The 24,660-nt window shown below is 38.4% G+C and overlaps 1 protein-coding gene across 1 annotated transcript in view; it reads right to left on the reverse strand.

The window, feature by feature from the left end:
- The window catches only part of gabrb4 (gamma-aminobutyric acid type A receptor subunit beta4), a 51,449-nt gene that overhangs the window by 19,295 nt on the left and 7,494 nt on the right, over positions 1–24,660 (reverse strand). Inside the window, exons 2-3 of the mRNA XM_078265881.1 lie at positions 3,072–3,139; positions 533–753 (exon numbers count right to left, since the gene is read on the reverse strand). Coding sequence (XP_078122007.1) covers positions 533–753; positions 3,072–3,139 — 289 coding nt within the window. The remainder of the gene's footprint in view (positions 1–532; positions 754–3,071; positions 3,140–24,660) is intronic.

Genomic DNA, 24,660 nt, shown 5'->3' on the forward strand with positions numbered 1-24,660 from the left:
TACTATACAAGATGTAGAGTGTCATTCCAGGGAGGCGCAATGACTGATGGGTAATCTTGCTTGTCAACTTCCAGCGAACTGATGAACCGTTGCGTTCTTCTCTACACAGCTCACACTTCCCTTTGAACTGAAGCATTTTTGCTCCTTATGGTTTGGAATCTGACTTAACATGGTTAAATACCCTGTGCAGTCCACTTCACAGGGAACTACTAGGTGATCGGAACACACCCCTAGATTTCAACTCTGTGTTCTATGAAATAGAATTCTGCAAGCGCAACTGTGTTGCTGAATCAATATCACAGTACTGCCTCTTGTGGCGCACAACTGTCAGTTTGTGTGAAATAAAAAAGTTATCTTTTGGCCACATCTGTACACATTTGTAAAATCTTCTCTGAAAATTGAAACTAGTACACCAGTAGTTAAGGTTCACCCAGTAGATACATGTTGAAATGCAGAAAACAAAACAACAACAAATATTCAGTATTGATTAGCCACAAATTTAAATGAGAAATGTCGATGAAGAGTCTCTTACCTCAGCCCGTATAAGACAGTGCCATCTGGGTGCAGTCGGATCATACGGTTTTTTACTGTCACACCATGAAGAAAGGACTTCTTGTCATTTAGGAAGTAGGTGTCAGGGAGCCAAAGCTGGTCTGCTACACGGTTGTCCAGAGTCAGGTTTAGCTTCAGCTCACCATAGGCCAAACGCTTATCTCGCCAGCTCTGCTGGAAATACATAGTGATGGTGTAGTCCTGGGGAGAGAGAAAAATGTACATGAAGTCACGGACAAAAAACTATTCAGTTGTACTACGCACAAGATAATGAGCTACAGGAACAATTTAGCAAAATAAACTTTAGCTTTTCTGTTTATCTTTTCTGTGGGAACGGTTTATCAAACTTGAACACATGAACATAGATGTTATCACAGACAAAAATAAAAAAATTAAGTTGAATATTGATGCCAGTCCTAAAATTACAACTGACAGATAGTAAAATAATTCATGTAGACGACAAGAACAAGGTGGTGTTTACTAACAGACGTGAGCATATAAAACATTTTAAATGCCTCTATTCAGTGGTTTACCACAATGTAATTTAATGAAGGGCAACAAGAGGAATAAGCAACTCTGATAAGGCTACAACAGCGATAAAAGAAATGCATCTCCTACGAGGGCACTATAACACTGTTTTTATGCTTTTAGATCATGGAATTGTTTCGCTTTTTTACACAATCAGAAAAACTAAACTGCTCAGCATTTGTAAAATAGGACATGGGCAGCAAACCAATAAATACAGCTGTGCTAGTACTTCTGTATTATACTGTATCTAACTGGGAAAGTGCTTAAGCCAATACATCATTGCCCCTCCGTTAAAAGTAATATACAATCAGACAGATATACATTGGCTTCATTTTCAACCTACAGTCCAATGATTTTAAATACCATGTGCCATTAATCTCAGGTCATTTTTAACAGGTATAATATTTTACCCACGCGTCATGCGTTCGAGCATGATGATGCATGTTAAAGGAGACATTATGCTTTTCTGTATTTTCTGTCATATCTACAGTATAATGTTACAATGACGAATATTAAACGTGGCCAAAGGTAAACATATTTAAAAGAAATCTCTGCAAACCAAAACCTCAGATTTCCCACTGTTCTGAATGCTCCGGTTTCAAAGTTTTTTTCTACTCTCTGCTTCGTATGATGTCATACTGAGCTGGTTTTCTATATATGGTCATTATCTGCTCCAGGCAGGCAGTTACTGCAGTGTTTGCATTGCATGCCCTGCCACATGTAGCTGCGGCATATCAAAGTGTGGGGGTCTGGGTGTCCTCCCCCAGTGTTATTTGGAGTGTCAAAAACACATTCCCTGCATTGTGATACACTTGTATGAACCAATTTATGGTGGGAATACCTTTATTTATCCTATGAGAAGGAAAACACAGATGGCATTCAAAATATATCAAAAATAAAATGGAATATAAAGCAGTAAGGGGGCAGTAAGTTGACCCCAAAGCAACGAGGACAAAATAAAACAGGCTACTTATATTTGTCTTAAATGTGCGGTGAGGGGAGGATGCTGGGGTTAGTGTAGGCGGAGCATTTGGGCCCGGTCGCTACGCACACACTACACACTGCGCTCAGTGAGGAGCGGGTCAATGAAAGATGAGAAAAGTCTCTCTGCGTGTTCTGCAGTTTTAGTTTAGTTTGCTGTCACATTACTCAACCCCGTATTTGTGAATGCAAATAGCTGAAGTGAAAGTTCTGTCACAAAAATATGTTGCGTAGCGACGTTGCGTATCATTGCACATTTTTAAGTGGGTATATGGAAATCCTGGAGATTTTTTAGTGGGTATACTGCGTATACCTGCGTATCACGTAGACTACACCACTGCACACAGGTCTTAATGAGCGCTCAGCCATATTACTTAAAAAATCAATCAACCCTTTCGATCACATCTGTCATTAAAAATGAGCAATCTCAAATGCAGATTTGATGAAAGATAACTTTCTGACACTTGACTGTCGAGCAGTTTAGCTTTTTGTTTAATCTGTAAGCGCATTTTTTAAAAATATCTCACCCCTCGTGAAATTTAACATTCACACAATATAAAATTGAGCATTGGATTGCTCCAGCAGCAAAAGCGAGACAAATAAATAAAGAAAGAAAACAACACATAAAGAAAGAAGCTGCCTCACCATATGGGAGGAGTCACGCTGAGTGAAATTAAGAGAGTGCTAAGAATGACGTCACTCAGACACCGGCCATATTGCCTTCTTCACAGCTCAGCCTGCATTCCTGACTGCTCTCAAGTCTGTGCCAGAGCAAAACAATGAGTGCTGTCTGGCAAAGTACTGTAAGGATTACACTGTGAGCAAATCATCAGTAGTTAAATGAACTAGTCATTTTTATGTTTAGTGTGAAAACCAAGGTTTCATTGAGTGGAAAGATGTGGAAAGTTCTTGCCCAGCCCCGGCCTGGCTTGGTCACTTAGTCCAACAATCACGACTGGCAGTGTTTGTGTGTGGGAAGCCAGTGAGGGACAAAGAAGTTTGTAACTTACCATGTTTACTTCTGAGATGGAGTCGATGCTCGCTATGTTGATGCTCATTCCTACGATGACTGGAGGACCTGAGAGAACAATCAAAAAAACTAATATCACTGAAAAAGTACAAGAAAGATAACATGCAACTACTATAATTGGAATGCACTTCCATGCACAAAGCAAAATAAATATATGGAGTAGTGATAATGTTACATTCATTTACCTATTTTAACTCTCACTTATGTTCTTAAACACATCTTTTCCTTTTCAAGTTTCAAATTCTCAACTAAAACTATTTGATGACTTCAGTTGCATATGTCACATCAGATTTTGTATACTACATTTTTTGCAGCTCAGAAGTATGGATTTCGCCCATACATCAGATTTCAATATTCCTAGTTTAAAGTCCTAGCCTAGAAAACAGACAAATATTTCAATCGTTTCATTTGCTCTGGCAGATACGTCTGGCCCCCCTCACATTCAAACAGATTTCTAGCCGGCCTGAACCTGGACGGGCCAATCACAACCGCTTATCTCACGTGGGGCGGGTTTAAGACGATGACGATGAAGAGGAGCGTCATGCTTACCGAACAGAATTACCGAACGTAACTGGCATACTGTGTCCACGCACCGGGCTAATGAAACTCAGATCAAGATGCCAAACTAGGCAGTGCTGATCGAATATGATTCAGGATTATGTTACTGTATTTGATATCATAAAATGTTTTCGGAAACACATTTTGGTGTACGGTTTAGTTGTAATTTAAGAAAGTATGTGACCAGGTTGCCTTTTTCCTGCTTCAAAACCGACTAAGCACGGCCCCAACATGCATGTGGAGCTCAGAGCTACGCCGTTTCATTGCTCTGATTGGTTGTAGGTTACGTTTCCTTGCTGTGATTGGTTGTAGGTTTATTCAATTGCATGCAGAGGCATTTTGGTCCGTGCCGTTGCTAACGCCCCTTGGAAATCGAAAATGAACTGAGAGGTTGCAAACTAAAATGCATTTGTGAATTAGTCTGGCAATGCCAGGCTATAAAAGATCAACATCAGCTAGAATGCTTGCATTATGCATTATTTGCACATGTTGAACTACGTTGATGAAAAATTTAAATCTGTTTTTGCTGCTCAGAGACTGTACGTAAAACACAAAGCAAAGATCAGTTACTCTCCTGTACTGTACGATTACCGTACACACTGTTAACATGTAAACAGCTACGTCAACTCCCTTACATGTACAGATAACACTTAGCCCACTTCAATATTCACGCAAGTTAAGGTTTACAAGGATTATCCATTTCACGGTACCCATGTACACCCATGTGTGTCACTGAAACTAAGAGTAGGTGACTTTAGACATACTGTGTACTGTGTGATCACACAGATCAGCCAATGTACAACACTGTCTTTATTTTAAGGACATGTTTGAAAAAAAAAAAAAGGTATTAAAAAGGAAATAAACAATAAAGCAAAGTTAAACAAGACAATCAAACAAAAACAATGCGCACCAACACACCGAGGCGACATAACATGGCGCCATCTTGCCCCCTCGTAAAGCTAGACGCAGAACTGCAGTGAGGGCTGGAGTCTTTTCAAAGTGATGTCTTTTTCTTCCTTTTATCTGTTCTTTGCTTGATACATTTTCTAGCAAGCAGCAAAACAAAGAGAAGCCGTTACACCAGGCAGTGGATTTTGTGAGTGAACAGATTTGTTGACACTGATACTCAGTGTTTTATCGTTATAAATTCTTTCTCCTATGCATTTTTAGTCCACAACACCTAAACACGCTCCCTCCCCGTCCTTCCCTCCCTCAAACCGTGTCAGCCTTGCATTGCCTCAGTGAGAATGATCAGGCCACAAAATATAAAGTGCTGACACAGAAAACAGAAACAGCAGAAACATTTCAGTGATTGGTTTATGAGGCTGTGCTGAATCAGTATATTCACATAATCTTGTATTATAGTGGAAATAGCATTAGCATAAGGATCATAAACAACACAGAACAGCTGTACTTCAATAAGTCATGTTTGCGTGTATCATCCCCATCAAGAGGTACAGAGTCTACTTTTACTCAAATAGGATTTACACATTACTGTTTATATATATTCTATTTTTCCTGTTCCGTCCTTTTCTCTCTCTCTGCCGCTCTGTTTGTCTATGTCCTTATCTCTGACTCAAGAACAAAACAGAAAAGACGCTAATGACGAGAACAGTTTTCATACCATCCCGGTCAGAAGCAGCTAGAAGTAAGTTGTTTGTTCTTTGTTGGATTTGTCCTTGCACATCTGTCTAGATCACTTGTTTTCACATTTCTTCTCTTTTCTTTAAACTTTGCAAGGTTTCATTCCCCAAAAGGTTCACAAAAGACTTAGTCAAAAAAAGTGCAAAGTCACGATTTGACCAGAACAGCTCTACAACTTCCCCTTTCTTCTAAATCCTCTCAAAATACAACACTTTGAAATGAAAAAAAAATAATGGAAAAAAAAAGATCTTGACAATTACTGTAGACAGCATGTGTCATAGTGATGTAGGTTGCAGACTTGCACAGTTCAGATGCCATGAATATTTTTGACAATGTATTAATGTGCTTATATAACCCTAATCTGCCCAAATAACCTTCACAAGCCTAAAATAAAGAGTCTAAGTGCATGAAAAGGCCATATGACTTTACTTCTTTTTATGGAATATGGCTAAATAAATACATGCCAATGAAAGCTGTGAGTCTGCACTTTACCTGCACTAACTATAGTGTTTATCACTGTAATAACAGCATAGACCCACAAACTGTGTCTGGTTTCAATTACTTAGAGCATGGAGCTCATTGTACATTCTATAAAATATAAAGTAACAGAGGAATGAGCACATTTGACCAAAGGCATTTTGTGTGGACAAAGATATTAATGAAAATATTTTTTTAACAATTAGCCAATGGAATCTCTGCATTGATGGGTAAAATTTCATCAAGTACGCTTTAATCACACGGCAGTTTTCTCTGATGAAACTAAATCTGCGATTTTCTTTTTTATTTGGGGGAGACTTAGTTTATTGAATAATTTATTTCATTGTACATTGCATCAGAACAGTTCAGTGTATCCCCCAGTCCAAAACAAAAACAAACTAGACTTGCATGAAAGTATAATGGGGTCCAAGCACCCCACGCAAAGTCTAACCAAAGTCCCATTGACCCAGAGCGATTGTGAAACCAAGACCAATGTTGAATGAGGCTTTAATGGTGGTTTAACACACGTTTGTTTGCATGCTTGGACAAGCTCAGACGCACTCCTGCAGGGCACACTGCCAGGATCTGACCCACCTTTGGAACACAGGGACTATCGAGTCAGTGTCTGCACCAAAACTATTACAAAATAAATCATTCAGGAGTGATGATGTGTCTCTCGAAACCTTAAAGGCAAAAATCCTACGAATGCAAATGACATGTAACTCCCTAACTACACTTACTGTGCTGCTTTTTAGGCTGGCTGCACACTGGCCGCGTGGCGTGAGCATGTCAGCTGCGTGGCGTGTCCGTTTTTATTTCCGCTCCCATGTAAACAGGTTAGAGCTTGCACACTGCCTGCATGACACGCACATCTCAGGCGCCGAAAACGCGTGCATGCTAGAAATAGGACCAATGCCTATGTTTCATGCGACACGCAAGCGTGTTGGAAGGGTTTCCAGGCAAAATAGAATAGGAAAAGATGTTTATATGTCCTTTTGACACAAATACATTTAATAAATGACATTTTGATGTTTGAAAGTCTCTATGATGTGACATAAATGCAGATATAAATGTAATAATAAATAATTAGCGATTTTCAAATATTGCACCTGTCAGTACAGAACAAAATATTCTGTAGCCTATTTTGCCGTCAATACTGCCGACGTTGTCTTTGCTGTAATCAAATCAGTTTATATTTATCTATGGGAGCGTGAGCGTGAATCCATCTAAACTATAAGTAGCTATTGTGGTGCAGCTTGCAAATATAATTGCATTGGCACACACGCATGTGCTAAACCCCCACCTGGGTGTATAACATTGTTAATTGCTTGGAAAACCATGTAGCAGCTGTGTGGCGGGCAATTTATGCATAGGTTAACAAGTCGACGCAGTACACAGTAGTAGTATTGGTGCTCCCCAGCGGCCTCTGTCAATCAAATGTTTGCAAGTTTGTTCTAAAGTTAACTGTAGAAAGAAACATGGGAACCAACCACTGTATATGGTATCACTTTATAATAACAATCACAAAAAAATGGTAAATTGACAGGTAATTAAGCTTAAATTAATAGTTATTTTATTGTTAAACAATGAAATGAAACAATGATTTCTAATGTTAACTTATTCTCAGTATAATGCTAAAATCTGTTATTTTAACAGGCTATCATAACATTTTATATTTTATATTAAGTATTTGTTAATGATTACCAAATGATTTGTAAACCTTTAAGAAATCATTTTTAAACCGTAAAATTCACAAACAAAACTATTTGGATGATTATTATAAAGTTGCAACTGATGCTAATAATTCCTTGTTTATGGTTAATAAATATTTTGTAAAGCATCTATAAACATTATTTAGCTATTAGTGCACAAATAATTAAAGAATTCATATCATTAATAGATCACAGAAAAAAAAAGATTTAATGGGGCCAAAGTAATGTTATGTGATGCTTTAAAAACACTTATTAATCATTAACTAATTATAAGCCAAAAAAGTCACAACCATTGACAAATTATTAACCACACTGTATATCTAAAATGTGTTTATATAACACTAAACTAATGACACAATATCATACATTATAACATTCTGAATAATTAGTAAACATAAATGCATTGTTTGTTACCAGTAAAATAACCATTACCTAACGTTGAGTTAACTATCAATTCACCATTTTGTTAATGATGGTTATTATTAAGTGCTACCCTGCTTTTTGGTGGAATAATGTGTGCAGGAGTTTGTACCAGCCATGCCAGCTGATATCTACTTTCATTTGAGTAAATGGATCATATAATATGCAATTAATTATCTCAACTGGACCATTTGGTCAAAGCTTTGAAAAACCCATAAATTAGAAAAATATGATCATAATTGGGTCATTATTTCTAAGCTCTGCAGCAAACGAAACTATGTACTCTCCTGTACCCTCCTGTACTGTACTATCCTGCGCTCTACGATCCGGAGGAATTAGGGTCAGGAAATACTCCCCCCCGAAGCCTGAGGGGAGACAGTCGTGACTGTACTCATTTATGAGATTACAGAGACATACAGACCTTCTAATGTAACACTCTGGGCTCTTTCCGTTTGAATTCACCATTACTGAATGCACCATCAGAGAGTCAAAAGACAAACAACCCAAAGTATGATGTAGGAAACTGACTCAAATCCATAACCACTGTCTGTGTTAACATGTACCACGATTAATCTAAATGACTTAAAGATCATTTCCTCATATGGGGTATGGGACCCTTCCTGAAGATATTGGTTTATTACGATGTTTCTTTTCAAATACTAGTACTAAAACATTAACCAGCAAACCAGTTGACCGAAAAACGGCCCATCTATCCTGTCTGTTATATCCTGTAACCCCCCCCCCCCACGCTAAATGCCCTGAAGCTTTGTCATATTTCTTGACCCATCTCTTTCAAAAAAAGAAGGGAGGAAGTAGGGCCATTTTCCATTGCACTTTGTGAAGGTAACCGGTAACAGTTATCCCCAGAGATGTTAAAGTACATTCGTTCGCTAGATGAAAACAGAAAGCACCAAATCTCCCCCCAACCCCTCTTTCTCTCTCTCTCTCTCTCTGCATATTTGACCCTGCTTTAGTGAAACAGAGGCACTCACTTTGTCACCACATCTTTCTTAAAATAAAACCTGCCACCTGTACTTGCACTTCACACATTGGGAGAACAACAACATTCCTTTACATCTTTAATAAGCATTTATCCATTCATTTTTAACCACCAATTCCAACATTGTCTAAAAAATGCTTGATTTTCACTACAAAATACTTGGATATTCTTTAAAAGTAATACCAATAACAGATGAACAAAGTGCTCACTACAGTCACCTTTTGTCTGGATTGTATACAAAAGAAAGGAGTGCGTGAGAGAAAGAGAACATGCCGTCCCGAGGCAAACCATATTGTCAACCTGCTCCTGATTTTAATGTCAAGCCAATATCACAATATGAACAGCTTTCAACAGATGTCTGCTGATGGGCTGGATATAGATTGCATTAAAACAAAGAAACAATAAGCACTGATCTTGAATTGTCAACCAGTTATGCCTCTAGACTGAACTCAGTGTGTGGCTCCTAGAACTGGGCACAGCGACAGCGCTCAGAGCATAAGACAGATTTACTGAAATTTTTACTAAATAAAAGGTGCTCTGTTGGATTCGTGATCACTTGAGGCGTGGCAGAGTAATGATTTCATGTTCTACCAGCATGCACACAAGAACATGGGCGCCATGAGCAGAAACTCACTGCAAAGGGCTGGTAACTGTTGTTGGAGGTAATACCAATAATATAGGAGAAGAGGGTATATAATGGAGAATAATGAGGCTGTGCAAATGTTTTATGAGGTAAGACTTTGGTAGAGCATGTCCTCCTTAGCGTCTTTCTATCAGTTCATGAATAGACAGGCTGTTTGTATTCACATATAGGCTACCCAGAAAAAGTAATGCACTATTTAATTTGTGTATATACTTCGTAATTGTGAGCCAGGACATGCAGGGCTTCCTCTAAGGAAGAAGTCAGGTGACATAGAATAAAGAGCGACAAGTCTGCACAGGACGGATGTGGGGTGGATGGATGGGTCAACAAACACAGGACATTCACCCAGGATGCCGCTGTTTGTGCCCCTGTCCCATGTCAAATCATAAGTCAATGTTGATTTATTTGAACGTACTTTTGTCACGTAACTTACCTACTTAACTAACTACGTTAGTTACGTAACAAATGTAGCCTAGTTATTTTAACCCTAACCCTGATCTTTTTCTAAACATAACCCAGTAGTTTTGCTTCCTTGCAAGTTTGATACAGTACCATTCTCATTTGTCTAGTAAAAATATGGACAACGGTCAGTTAGCTTAGCTTAGCATAGCATAAGGCCTACCAGCACCTCTAAAGCTCGCTAATCAACATGTTTTATATCTTGTTTGTTTAATCCGCACAAAATATAAAACGCAAGAACGCTGCTGGCTCTCACAAGACTGCTGTCCTTTCATGAATGACTTTAGAAATAAAGTGAAAGACAGTGTTTACAGTGTGACTCATTTATGTGATGACATTTTCTTACGTTATCTGCCACCCTTGTTTTGCTAGTATTACCATGGCAACTTAACCAGATGCGCCAGATGGTTTGTTACACAGAACCATATGAGAAGCCATCATTGGATACGGTTTTAAAAAAGGCAGGCACTTTAAAAACAAAAAAAACCTGGCAGGTGATAGGATAAACTGTCTATCAGGTCTGCCATTGTTGTTCTGAACGAACAGTCGTGGCCGTCACACACACACCCAAACCATGGACGTAGATGCCAGTAGCTCCTCACCGGAGGCTGATTGGTTCGGTTAGCTGGTAGTTCAGACACAAATTGAAGTCTGACAAGATGGATTTTGGAGTGATATGTGACCGCAACTCTTGCGTAATCTTGTGATATCAAGAATGATCGCAAGAATCCAGCTGCCGTGCAAAGGAAATGGCAACTTACTGTCCATTAAATCCACTATGGAATTTCTGTTGAGGACAGGTATCAATCAATAACCCATTCATGCAAAGAGATTTTCCATTTGACATTTTTGAATTGTTCTAATGCTTTCAGCTGTGTATATCGAAGACTTTCTAAGCTTTAACCATCATCTATTTTTGCTCAGAGCATATTACGATACTCTGACTCTCTTTCAAATGGCACAGTTTACTGCAGCACTGGGGCTTCTGGAGGTGGGCATCAAGTCAGGATGTGCAATTCATCCTCCAGCTTTCTCTATGGCAACAAAGGTTAAATCACAATGTGAGAATTACCATAGCTATGTGAGCAACACAACCAAGTTATGAGGTACACTCAATTCCTATAGTGCCGAGCGACCAAACACAGCTGATAAAGAAACTGACCACCATGTTCACTCTGTTGTTTCCTTGCCAAGGAGATATTGATCACAAAGTGCAAAGGAGGGATATTTGCCAACTTTCTTGCCAGAGTCGTAGTACTAATGCCTGGCATCTGTTTTTACCCAAGCCTGATTGTATCTGACCAAAAAGTAATCTGGTTTCTGGTTTCCACACCCACCTTAATCAAACAGGCTGTTTTTGGCCATTTATTCGTGGACATTTAACAAACACAAACTATTCCTTTAATAAAAGCATTACTGAGACCAATCATTCTAACTAGGTAGCAGCTTCCCTGGATATCAATAGCACATCAGATACCCTTACTATTAGAGTAGAAATGACAAAGCTAATGACTTTGACCGAACCTTGTCTGCAAAGAGCCATCAAGCAGAACTATGTGAAGTGATCAATAAAACAACATATGCATATTGCATAATTAAAATGGCATTCACTGTTCACAAAAGCAATCGTGGTGGAAACAGTTAAATGGAATGTTGTACATACGGTAAGCAGAGAAATAAGCTTTCTGGGGTGTTATGGGCCTAATTCCTCTTATTTTTAATGCCTTCTTAATAATAATAATAACATAAGTGCATTTTGAAACTAAATGCTGTAACATTTACATTACGTGCTTACTGAATGGCCTGATGATCCCCATGGTAACCATTTACAATTAGTACATCATCTTCACAACATCTACAGTAAATTGTGTTTCTGCATCGGATGATTGACCTGGATCACGGCTGAGGGAATTATTAGCAAGGTTGGGAACTTTGCGATGACGACTGCTGCTGCGTCGTGTAGATTCCCTCGATGGTTCAAAAAGCAGCCAGTCATGCATCTCGCTGTGCTTATCATATTTCCACTCCTCGTTGACAGTTGCTTTTTTTATTTAGCCTAGCTGTCCCATCCTTTGCTTATTATGTATGCTGTGGTGTCCTCTCAACTCCAACAATGTGTTGCCATATTTAGCTTCAAGTCTGACAGTCTCATCTAGCCTCGGGGGCAGACAAGCTAAACTGATGTGGTGGGCGGGGAGGCTGCCCTATTTAACGATTTTCTTGGAGCTGTTCATATCTAAACAATATAGGTTCAGTGCCAGGGAGTGGTCATCCTGTTTTTCTAATTCGAGCCACTTACCAGAGTAGCTGGATCTAAGATATCTAACATCTCCAAATCCCATGGTATCGGTCAGTGTTGTAGAAATGTGACAAATGCTTTAGAAATCATTCTTGGTTGTATACAGAATCAAACAAATTTAAATAGCCAATCCATGTCACTGTATAGTCAACAAGGCTGTAATCGGTTGTCTTCAGGGCAATATTGTCCACATGATTACCCTTACTTCTAATTGTTATTAACAATATTACTAATAGGCTGATATCATAGACTGTATATACAGTCCTTGGCTGATATTTATACCATATAGGCTATATGATTTATTGGGAAAAACCAAGCAATTCTATGTTAAATCAGACATTCAGCACCCCCGTAAAGCCGGAATGGAATGATCCTTTGTTTCATAACCACATTTTCAGACACTGCGATGATTCGACTCGATTGGTAGTCAAATCAATCTCGTTAGATTGAATCGCTGAACAGTTGACTATTCGGGGTCACCCTTATAAGGTATGAATATAAATATATCCAGGACACATGCAATGATCATGTCATGTAATTGCTGAATTGTGGGGTACTGGCACCTTTTTTGGGACCAATTCAGGCACTAGTTGTCATAGGTTGTACTGTAGTAAAGGTGGTTCCTCTTAGTCTGTCAGAGAGTAATCAGCTGGGTGCTTGACAAATTAGAAAAAAATCACTAAGTGCTTCTATTATGGATTGTCAATGCCAGCTAAAGCTCCTACTGTACACTTATTATTTGTTCCTCAGATATAGAATATGTATATATGAACTGCTTTATCTTCAATGTCTGACAAAATCGGATATTGTTTTTTTTTTTATTAATGTTGCCAATAAACAAACTTGCACTGCACTAAAATTAAATACTGCATGATGGTGCATATGTTTGCCAACGTTACCTGTATATTCCATTGCTGAAAAGCAAAGCATCAGTCAATTTGGAGATTTCTGAATGGAGTTTGGCACGTAATTCTGCACGTAAAACCTCAAAAAGGTTTTATTTCTTGGACTATGAACATTGCTAATGTCTGCTTTAGACAGTGCTTTTCAACTCACCCTATGATCTCATGACGGGTCTAAATAACAAAAGAAATGTGCACTGCAAAAGCAGTTATAAATAATAAACATCAACAATTACTTCCACTAATAAAAGGTTTAATCAGTCTGATATCGGAATGCAACCACACGAGGGCAACATTCAGTAATGATATTCCCTCTCCCTATCTCCACTGCTTATAAATTGGATATTTGAATAAATGGAGCAGCATTCATTACCAGCTAACAGGTGCTGAGATTAGGGGCTGAGTTAAATCTTTTGGCATATCTGGCTTATATTCTGTACTTGTGCCAAGAAAAAAATTAGTTTTCAGCAGAAGAGAAGACATCTCAATGCAGCCCATACAGCATCAGCACATGATGAAATCTGATTAAAGAGGCTCCTTAAGGAAGCTAGACAGTCACATATATGGTTTGGTATGGTACACATTGGAAGAAGAAGCACTGCCCCCCCCCAACATCAATGTTTACCAGTGGAACCTTTCATGATGTTTACAATTCATGTAAATACAGAGCATTTGAATATTCAGTATGGCATAAATTCCAGTCCAGAGTATGACTATATCACACTGGATAAATTGCATTTGAATCGTGGATAGCGTTGTCATGTTATTCCACAGAATAGTAGTTGTAAAAACCTGTCAGTTCTGAAAGCAAATTTGGTGGACAGCAACGAATACACCGCTCTTATATAAAAAAAAACAACTCTGATAATCAACCCATTGCCTAGCAACAGAGGGTTCCATAGCAACTGTGCAGCATTTTCCTTACAGTGTTGCAAGAGAAGTATGATGATTTATCCAGCTGAGTCTGTGTTTTCTTTGGTTTACAATGGCTACTGCCCTCAACAAATAGAACATGTTACGTCGCACCAAACTCTTTCCCTGCATTCTATACAGTGGCCTCTTCAGTTATTTCCATCGTGGCAGAGAGTAAGCAATACAGTAGCAGAGAATGAAAAAAGAATCTTTAAAAAACCAAAGGGTGTCTTTGATACGCATCGGCTGTGACCAAATACAGAAGATCTAAAAAGTAACAATGACACCTTAATGTTCAATTATTCAACACAGTGTTTATGGCAGGTCTATTGAATTCAACTCCATGATTGGTAAGTGATTTCTGTGAGCATGATGTAAAGTTTAGATGCTTTAAATATTCCAATCAAGCTTCGTGTGAATGTGAAAAGCCTGAGATCTACCAACCGGTGTGTGTGTGTGTGTGTGTGTGTGTGTGTGTGTGTGTGTGTGTGTGTGTGTGTGTGTGTGTGTGTGTGTCATGTGTGTGTGTCATGTGTGAATTTTACAACCAAACGCTGACACATCCTCACCATTAATTAGTGTGTTGAGCTATGGGTATGTGAACACACCTACCCTAAAAGATGGTGGCACCTTAAGGCTGGTTACAAACCTTCTTTTTTTTTTATTAAATCAGATCATCATCCCAGGTACAAATCAATAAAATATGACTAAAAAACATTTCACATCATGCTTACTGTAGGTGGTGATCAGAATCAAAATCAGCAAGGGATTTATTGCCAAGTAAGTAACACTTAGCAAGGAATTTGCCTTGGTTGTTGGTGCATACATACACATGCATATTCAACATTATTATGAAATAAACAAACAATACATACATAAACAAACATGTGCCTATAACTGTTTAACATTAAGAAAGAAAAAAGAGGCTGTATGGATTAGTGCAGGATGTGCAAATATAGTATGTTGACCATAGTGGAGTACATTTCGAGGGAGGTAGTTCTACAGTTTTGACACGTTAGTCCACAAGGTTGTGAATGTAGATTGTCTTTATGAATGAAGATATATAGGTCACCACAGGGAACTACTGTAGTGCTGGCTGAAATTATTCATGCCGAACCCTCAAGACCTTAAATATCCCTAGACGTTCACAAGATGGGAATACTGTGTGCTGTGTTCAATTCACAACATAAATCATTAATCATATCAATTTCACTCTCAAAAAATAGTTTTAAATGCAGTTAGCCATAACCTATAGTTAGGTACAGCATATACACTCTTCAAGCTCTCAATTTTCTTTCTCATTTCTTTATAGCCATAGATGAAAATTAATACATGCTCCTCTTCAGGGTTGCGAGGAGCTGGAGTTTATATATCACAGCATGCACTGGGCGCGAGATTACACCCTGGAAGGGTCACCAGTCCATCACAAGGCTAACTGACAAACATACTCACACCTAAAGGCAATTTAGAATTTCCAGTTGACCTAACCGGCATGTCTCTGGACTGTGGGAGGAAACTGGAGCAGCCGGAGGAAACCTACTGTGACATGAAGCGAGCATGTAAACTTCACACAGAAAGATCACAGGTTTTGTGTGGAAAAAAAAACAAAAGCAACAGTGCTAACCACTTAGCCATCATGTGGTCTTAATAAATATTCAAAAACATTAAAAAGTCGTGTAATTGTCTCTCCTCCACAGTGCTCCCTGCCCTAACCATTTCAAAATAAAATGCTTGTTTTCTGCACGGCAGGAGACAGCCAAACAGTAGAATATTACCTCCCCACTGTCATAGGTTTACATTATGCAACATTGTTTGTGTATTTCTTATATATGGGCATTCAGCAATCAGAAACAAGCAGAAAATTTGATATAGAAAAAAAATATACAAACCAGGCTAAGGCGTTTTGTGCTTTTAACTTGAATTATATCTAATATGATTTGTGTCGTAGACTTTTGGACGTACAAAAACCGAGAAGTTGATCATCAAAACAACAGGGGACAGGTCTAATTGCCAAAGTCGCACATCACACTTTAGACTGTGGAATATCAAGCCTAAAGAAGGTGTGTCCTAACTTAAACCTGCGTTGAATTAGCCTTTTTACTGCTCCCTCCATGCAGTACAGCATCACACCACATTAAGGTTTTTGTATAACTGATGAGGCTGATGACAGGATTAATCAAAGATGGTGTTGAACAGGCTGAGATGTTTGGATTGTGACTAGTTTGACAGTGGTCAAAACCTTTAATTAAAAAGGAAGATATACACTCTTCAGTCAGGAAATAAAAGTAGCATGAAAAAAGCTCTCATTATTTAATAATTGCATCTGCAGTAAAAAGGTTAATGTTGGAAATGGTATACTTGATATTTCAGCATACCGTCCCCAGTGTGATTTGATTTAAGCCATGCTGTTCAATTTTATTGCCCAACAGGCCACCAGGAGACCCACTGACTTAACCCAGCAATTAATTCTGCAACTCTGCCTTAACGTTTTTCTGGAGGCCTAATTAATCATGTTATATATTTCCAACTTCAGTCATCTTACCTGCACTTACCATAACCATCAATTCTTTATTTAAAGAACATTACATAAGTTAAGTCACTTATTGGTCTTTGAGCCAATAAGATTATTGCTTTCAGTACTGTTGGTCTCACCTTGAGCAAAATATTTCGTGCATGTAATAATGAATGATGCTGTATATATTTCATTATAATAATTATTATGAAATATATTTTATTGTTATACATGCGTGTTACATTCAGCAGTACAATTTCTTGCACTAACACCACTGAACAGCTATGAATAAATGCACAGTGCACTGTCACGGCAACTACTGTATGAATAGAGAAACAGCCGTGTAAGATAAGTGATAGCTGGTGAATAAAGGCAAATCATTAAAGCAGCTCGGGCACAGCGAGGAGTTGAAAAGGACAGAAGAGAAGGAAAAAGAAAATGATGAGGTAAAACAGGAGAGCAGAGGCAGTACATCACAGGAAGCCAGAGAGACAGAGGATAAGTAAAGGTGGCCTCATCTTATCGTCCTATCCTGTCACAAACCTCCAACCTGATATATGAAACCTACTTAGAGTCCACACTAAGAGGCTGCGTATGAGCAACGCTTCCTACTTACATACACAGATTTTGTCAGTGAATTATGAAAACACTACATACATTCCCGGCTGCCTTTCCAACTCATAAATTACAATCCCATGAGGAGCATTATTAAAGTACTCCAAAGTGATAAAAAAAAAAGGAATTAGAGTTGATGGTTTAGGTTAATTTGATTTTTAGCAGATTTTAGATTTTGTTGGTTTTAAAACAATATTTGTATTGACCTTATTGTTTTAAAACCATCGAAAGATATGCAGATGTGGTTTTGACGGTTATGTACTGCACAAACAGACAGTGGTGGAGGACGTATTCAGATCCTTTAAATTACTAATACCACATTGTAAAAAATACTCTGTTACAAGTAACATTCCTGCATTGAAAATGTTACTTAAGTAAAAGTATGTATCATCAGAAAAATGTAATTCAAGTATTTAATTACATTACATACAGTACACTACAGTACTGGAGTAAATGTACTTAGTTACATTCCACCACCGTAAAGAGAGGACAGTAGATGGTGTGACTCATGATTCTGTTTCTGTTCAAAATATTTATATTTAAAATATGTTTGTAAATGAAATAATAACTCTTGAAGGTTAGTTTCTTTCTAAAGAAGGCAGCATGCCCGTGTACAGTGTGGCTGATTGAGGACAAAGTGTGCTCACTACAGGATTTATCCTGAAGCCATCAGGAAACATATTGGCTAAATAAGTGTATAATTCATTTAATAGTCCTTTATGGTCCAACTTATAATTTATTTACTTATAGACCTAATTTGTTCAGCAAGTCACCCATTGGCAGTTTTAACCGATGCCATCGTTTCCACGTCCCTTCATCATTTTAAAGTGAACATTTTGATGTATGGGGAAGGTAAAGATTTTTAGGTATTTGCTACTGAAAAAGGCTGTCTCGGGCTCCTTCAGAGCTAATCTCTTGAGTAACCCTACAGTGGCATGCCATGTAATGGTAAGTCCTGCCGAAGCTGCCTGCATAATTACATTAACCTGTGGTAATTATGTGTAGATCCTCCTCAACAATCATGGCTAATGTGTCTCAAGAGAGTAGGAGTCATAAAATTAATTCTCTATTAATATATTCATTTGTGACCATTATAGTAACTCTGGTGTGCACGCAAGTGAATAGGGGATCATGTTGTTGGCTGCCATTTTGACAAATAAATTTTTATTACCTCTAATTATTTATTTATTTACTTGCTTGTTCAAGCTGTTTTGACAATTACAACCAATTAACGTTTTGAGAAAACAACCGTAGACCTTAAATGTGAAATATTGGGGCACCCTGGAAGCTGAGGGGTTAAGGCACTGACGATGAACCTTTGCATTTCATCCCCCATCTCTTTCTCCTCATTTCCTGTCATCTTTTCAATGTCATGACGACAGAAATTATAAAACGGGATTATGGGTGTTATCATATCTACACAGTCCTAAAGTAAAGAAATGGCCAAAATGAAAATGAGAAATGACAAAAACACATGACAAAATGAAAATAACTAATGTGTCTGTTGACCAGTGCAGGATGTAAGAGAGGTTCAGTAGAATATAGCAGTTATTATAAAAAGTTGAAACTGAGAAACACATGCTTCACGTATTGTATATTATATACTTATTCTTTACCCATATGAACCTGACTAATGCTCTTTGCTTCTCCTGCACTGCCATCTAGAGTTTATTGCTCATTTATTGGCACATGAAATGATGATCCACCAAAGGAACAGAGAAAGTCACATTGTGTAGGTGAGATAAAAAAAAGAAAAGAGACATCTCATCTCAAACAAAGCAAAGAAAATAACGTGACAAATTAAAGTCTACAGAGCTGGATAACAAACTCTAAATGACAGACTCAAAAACAAGGAAAAAATAGTATTTCAAAAACAAACCGTGTAAATGTAAAGTCAGGAAAACAAAATAAAGTCACGTAGACCAAATGAAAAAAAAGTGGAATCAAAAGGAAAAGTGACAGTGTGTGCTGGGGAATGTTCAGAGACTCAAAGGAAGAAGGAAGGAGAGAAATAGAGACGGTGTGTTGTGCTGCTCAGTTAAGCTCATCAGTCAGTTGATACGTACGTCTGTATTTGAACGGTAGGCATGTGACCTTATAGGCAAAATGGACAGATCTATTCCAGATGCTTTAAATGGAGACCACACGGTATAAATTATAAACCAAATGAGCGCTTCGCAGGAAGTAAATGACAGTAGTCCGGTAGACATTTGACTTTATAAATAAAAATATGTATGACATATACAGTAGTTAAGCTAAAAAGGACAGAATGTCCGACTACATGGAGATCATCTATAGGCCATCCGATTGTGAACCACATCAGCAAAAATACAGCAGGTTGGCACAATAACACGTTTAGTCATTTGTAAATGTTTGCATAGCGGCCTTTGATTGAAAGTGATGTCTCAATAAGAGCAGCCACAGTGCACCCGCGACGTCAACGTACCCACCCGACAAAGACAAAAAAGAAATCTTGAATAATGGATCTTTTGAAAGCACGCACTTAAAAAAACAATGCCAACAAACAGTCAGCTACTTGAGTTATTTACTTCTTGTGATGACAAAGCTCAATATTTTGAGCTAAGGCTTTGTTCTGAGTTAATGTGCATGATTGTAACACAGCTGTTGTTGCAGGGTAGTTACAGGGAAATGACCATATACTACAAAATGTCCTACATGCTATGTGAGTCAAGGTAACGATCTATGCAAAATTGTCTCAATACATTCACTTAAGTACTACAAATTGGATGAATTTACTGTAAACCCACTTGGACATGAATATCACTCTGCTTCCTGCATTGACACTGAATATCACCACTGCACATAATTATTGTGTTGCGTGTACAGTAAGTGATAATACACACAATTTTTTTTTCTATATCATAACATCTTAGAGTGCATTACCATGATTATACCATGGTCTACGCAGCACAAAGCAGAAGCCCTGTTGCTTAATATACATTGCAGTTTAATATACATTGTGCAGATTAGAGTTAGAATGGTAACCAAACTGTACCGAATCCTTTATGTCCTTAAATAAATGTATTTGTCTGAGACTGGGATCAATCACCAAAGCAATCAGCAAACAACATTTGAATGTAAAGTTTTAGACATTAAACTGCATATGGATTAAAAATCACAAATGTTCTTGTATATGCTGAGCCATCACATACTCATAAGAGAGAGGTAGAACTTACAGTATCTCCACGCTGGTGTAAAGTTGTAGAATAGTATATACTAATAGAAGTAGGCCAAACATCAGAAAGGATGCAACTAAGGGCAATTATTATTAAGATCTCTGCAATTAAGCATATTAGTACAACTAACCCTAACATAAAGTCTAGCTTTAGTTTCTCTCATATTGTTGACTTCAACATCTACACTCTCCCATCTTGTTTTTTTCTCCAGTTCTAAATGATGCACACATCTTTTTTATGTGGAAGCCCGTTTTGTACGGCCTGCTGTTGGAGTTCAATAATGAGATGGCCTTTTAAGCGTGCTTCCTGGTAGTGAGGATGACAGCATCTATCTCCAGATGCTGTAAATGACATCTCTTTTCTTGTTTATCTATGTGAAACAATTGGATAGCTGCATCTTGCCCTTGGCCGTCCTATCCTGGCCCTGTCGAGGACACACCTCTCATCAATCACTGCGGGTTCAAAAAGTGAGCCACTGGGGACGTTAAGAGGAGAGTGGAAATGGGGAAAAAAAGCTCATGCAGCATGCAGGATGCCTCACCAATGTCTGACCTAGGGTTTTTTGTACTTTGCAGTCCACTGCGATACATTGTGGTGCAATTCTATCAGCATTTTTCTCCTTCATTTCAAAGTTGCTGAAAACAACACTTTGAATGGGAAGATGAAGTATGTCCTTTCTCCTGCATGCCATCTCTCACCACCCTTGCCCCCCCCCCTCTGCCTGCCTACATACACACCTCATTTAATTCAAATAGAAAATCTAAGTGAAGGGAAAAGGAAAAAGCGCCCAGCTTGAGCTTTTCTCCCGTGTTTCCTCCGAAAAATAAATCACTGGGCGTTCTCTCTTCATCAGGATAGATACCACTTGTTCATGCCCCAGCATCCATCCTGAGATTCTGACAACAGACTTCTGTTTTGCGCTGAATAGGCATTACTTCGAGACTGAGTTACAACGGCCTGTGTTTTCAGCCCGTATGTGAGACAGCCCATGTGACATGTGGCAGCATGCAGACTAAGAGATTGTCCTCAGTATTGTAAAAGTGTCCACTGGTCTTGAAAGAACTGCTGTCATCTATATCACTTAATGGCTGCAGCTGCCAAAATGCAGGTTGACATCCTGCACGCATCAATCAGCAGTCATGTTCATGGAGGGTACAACTATCGTGTGGAAAGTGATTTCTGTAAATAGCTGCACACATATGTAAAGAGCATTTAGTCTGTTATCTTATAGGATACAAAGGATAGCCTGAGATCAATTACACTTTCATTACATACAGTATAGTACATTAGAAAGTTAATATAAAGCGCTGCAGCTCCTGCTTTTTACATCCCTTTCATATTCGGTCAATTAAGTGTCTATTCTACTCACCAGTCTCACGGCAACTGATCTGCAGTTCTATGGCTATATTTGATGCTTTTCCATTACAAACAAGATCAAGCTGCAGCTGGGGCTCATTTGGGTCAATGTGAAATGAGATCAGTAAAGCCCAGGCTGCGTATGGCAGACAGGGACAGGTGACTGTACTTTGATGACTCGGCTGCAGGATGAGCTGACACAGAGCTGCATCAGAGTGGTAAAATGAATGCGGCCTATAGCCAGAGATCAGGTGCTTACTGTTGAGGCCACAAGCTGTCTTACGGATAGAGTCAGGCTCTCACATCCCTGTGCTCCTGGCACCTATTGATGCTTTTTAATGTTCGAGATCGTTAAACTGCAAAACATAAACGCTAATGCTCCTTCAATTGGAACCATTAATGGCTCGTGTCAAATTCCTTTACAAAATATTTTGATTTCATGTGTGACATTACAGTCCAAGGACAGGACCCATTCCTTTCTGTCGTTTTTTTGCCTAAAAGATACATAAGTGAACTCTCACTATATATATCCTGAACAGAAACATTTTGCATCTCCACATGCACCTCTGAAGCCCTTTATCAATGTGAAGTTATCCAAAATAATCACAGAGCAGATTTTCACTTGCAATTTTGAGCAGTCACGTGGATTTCTAAAATCTGCAGGGCTATCTACAACAATTGACAACACTTCATAAATTACCCCAATACAGCACCTTCTGTTAGACATTTACAGCCTCTCCAGTTTCTTTGTCATCCTGTTTATGCACATCTACAGTATGCTCGGCGGAATTCATTTTCTCTCTGCTACACAGCTGACAGAATACCATTTAATACACACTAAGCCAGTATCACTGTTTATTACACCAGACAAGGACAAAGTAAGGAAGGAGAGTAGCTTAGGAAAGCATCAGAGAACTGTATTTGTGCTGATAATCTAAATTATTTTCCATGTTCAGTATAAGAAGGGAAGACAATGTAAATGCTGACATAATCATCAACCACAGCAAAGAAGCTGAATAGTATGAAACAGCCCAATGCATTACATACATTACAAATACTTCTAGAGGAGTCTATACACACTATACAGTACATGATCTTGTGTTTATCACACAATCAGGACTGCTATTGCGTATATGCTAATGCATATTCATAAATAGTGATCCAGTTCTTGTTTGAATCATTGTGTTTGTGCTAAAATGTACCTTCCTATTGTCTGGGAAATATGCCTGTGGAAGTAGAATTCATATCATACCGCATTGCCGTCATTTGAGCAGTCCATGTTTGAGTTTTTACAGTAATCACCGATAGGGGTGTTTATTAAAAAGCTAAACAAGCTTTACCTCACTTCCAAATTAAATGAACTAATCTGTTTAGTTGAAACTGATGGGTTGATACTGACTTGCCACCAAGCAGATTACCTAGTCATTAAAAACCTACCCAACCATCTTAGTTTTCTTCTGGCTTTTCTATGTAATGAAGAGAAGAAGATAAGTGTGTACTTTAATCAGTTAAAGAGTTTCAAACCCATTGCTGAGTGATTTCCCCCTACAGAATAAGGTTGCATATGGTGCAACTTGCAGTTTTCTGTAATCACATTAAACACTGTGATATGCACTGTATGCGCACATTTTCAACGCAGCACATCCAATTTAATGATTTAAATAATCATTTCTTTATTTGCGGTGTTTTAAATCTGTTAATTCAAATCAAATTCATGTGGTGTCTTCATGTCAGACAAAAAAAATATATATATATATATATATATATATATATATATATATATATATATATATATATATATAGTATATAGTTCTGCATGTATCAGCACTATTAAATGACTTATTTGGTATGCTACATTGGGTTGGTCATTTAAAAATACATTCTCTCAATGACTACAAGCTCGTCCCAAAGTCACCATTTCAAAAGTGCTTGCCTCAGAACACCCCCTGGACACTATTCAGTAGTGGTGGTGGGTGGGTGGAGGACGGGGGGGACTTCTCTCTCTTCCTGATCAGTTCTTGTATTTGAACACATATTTCGCCATGCCTTGTACCAGCTATATACAGTATACTAAAAAAAAATCCTACCACAGCATATTTAACTATGTATTCATAAAATGCTGTAGTGTTGAATGTAAATATACATTTTAACACATGTGGTTCTTTGTTGTCCAGAGGTGTCCTGCACTTGGTTCAGGCTCAGTAGGAAGAATGGCATGTTCACAGCATTTGTGATATGTCACCCTTCATGCTTTGTTAATGGTGGAAGCTGAGATCATAAAAGCCATTCCTGTGATGGTGACAGCTTGATTTGAAATATGTCCTCCAGAAGGACAAATGTGTGACCGAGGTGAGAGCTGAGCTGGCTCCTGTTATCTCTTCCAACGGACTGTACGTCACATTTGTTTCTCTCGTTAGAATCCTCAGCAAGTCTGCACGCTGGTGACCCATTACTCTTCATGATTCCAGCTCTCCTGCGCAAATCATTCATGGCGACAGAAGCAATGGCAGATTATCCTGCCCATTTTTCCTGACCGACAGTACAAACCCCACTCGGCCGTCCACGACCCCAGGTAGCAGTAGTGCACACACAAAGAAATAATCTCTTACTAGATCACATGCAGAAACAGATAAAGGCATACATGTGACCACACACCAAGTGGCCTAAGTAAATGGCACAAGTAAAAGACTATCAACAAACTTTCCAGTGATTGGCATCTGCTTCATGGCCATAGGCAGTATTTGTACGCATGCTGACTGGGTTGAATAAATATTCCAGAAGTCTTTCCATGCACATTGAGGTAATGAGCAGAGAAGACCATGGCTATTTACAGTATGTAGAATAAATGCACAATTTGTCTGAA

Source organism: Sander vitreus, chromosome 13 (genome assembly GCF_031162955.1).
Source record: "Sander vitreus isolate 19-12246 chromosome 13, sanVit1, whole genome shotgun sequence".
NCBI classification, from domain to species: Eukaryota; Metazoa; Chordata; class Actinopteri; order Perciformes; family Percidae; genus Sander; species Sander vitreus.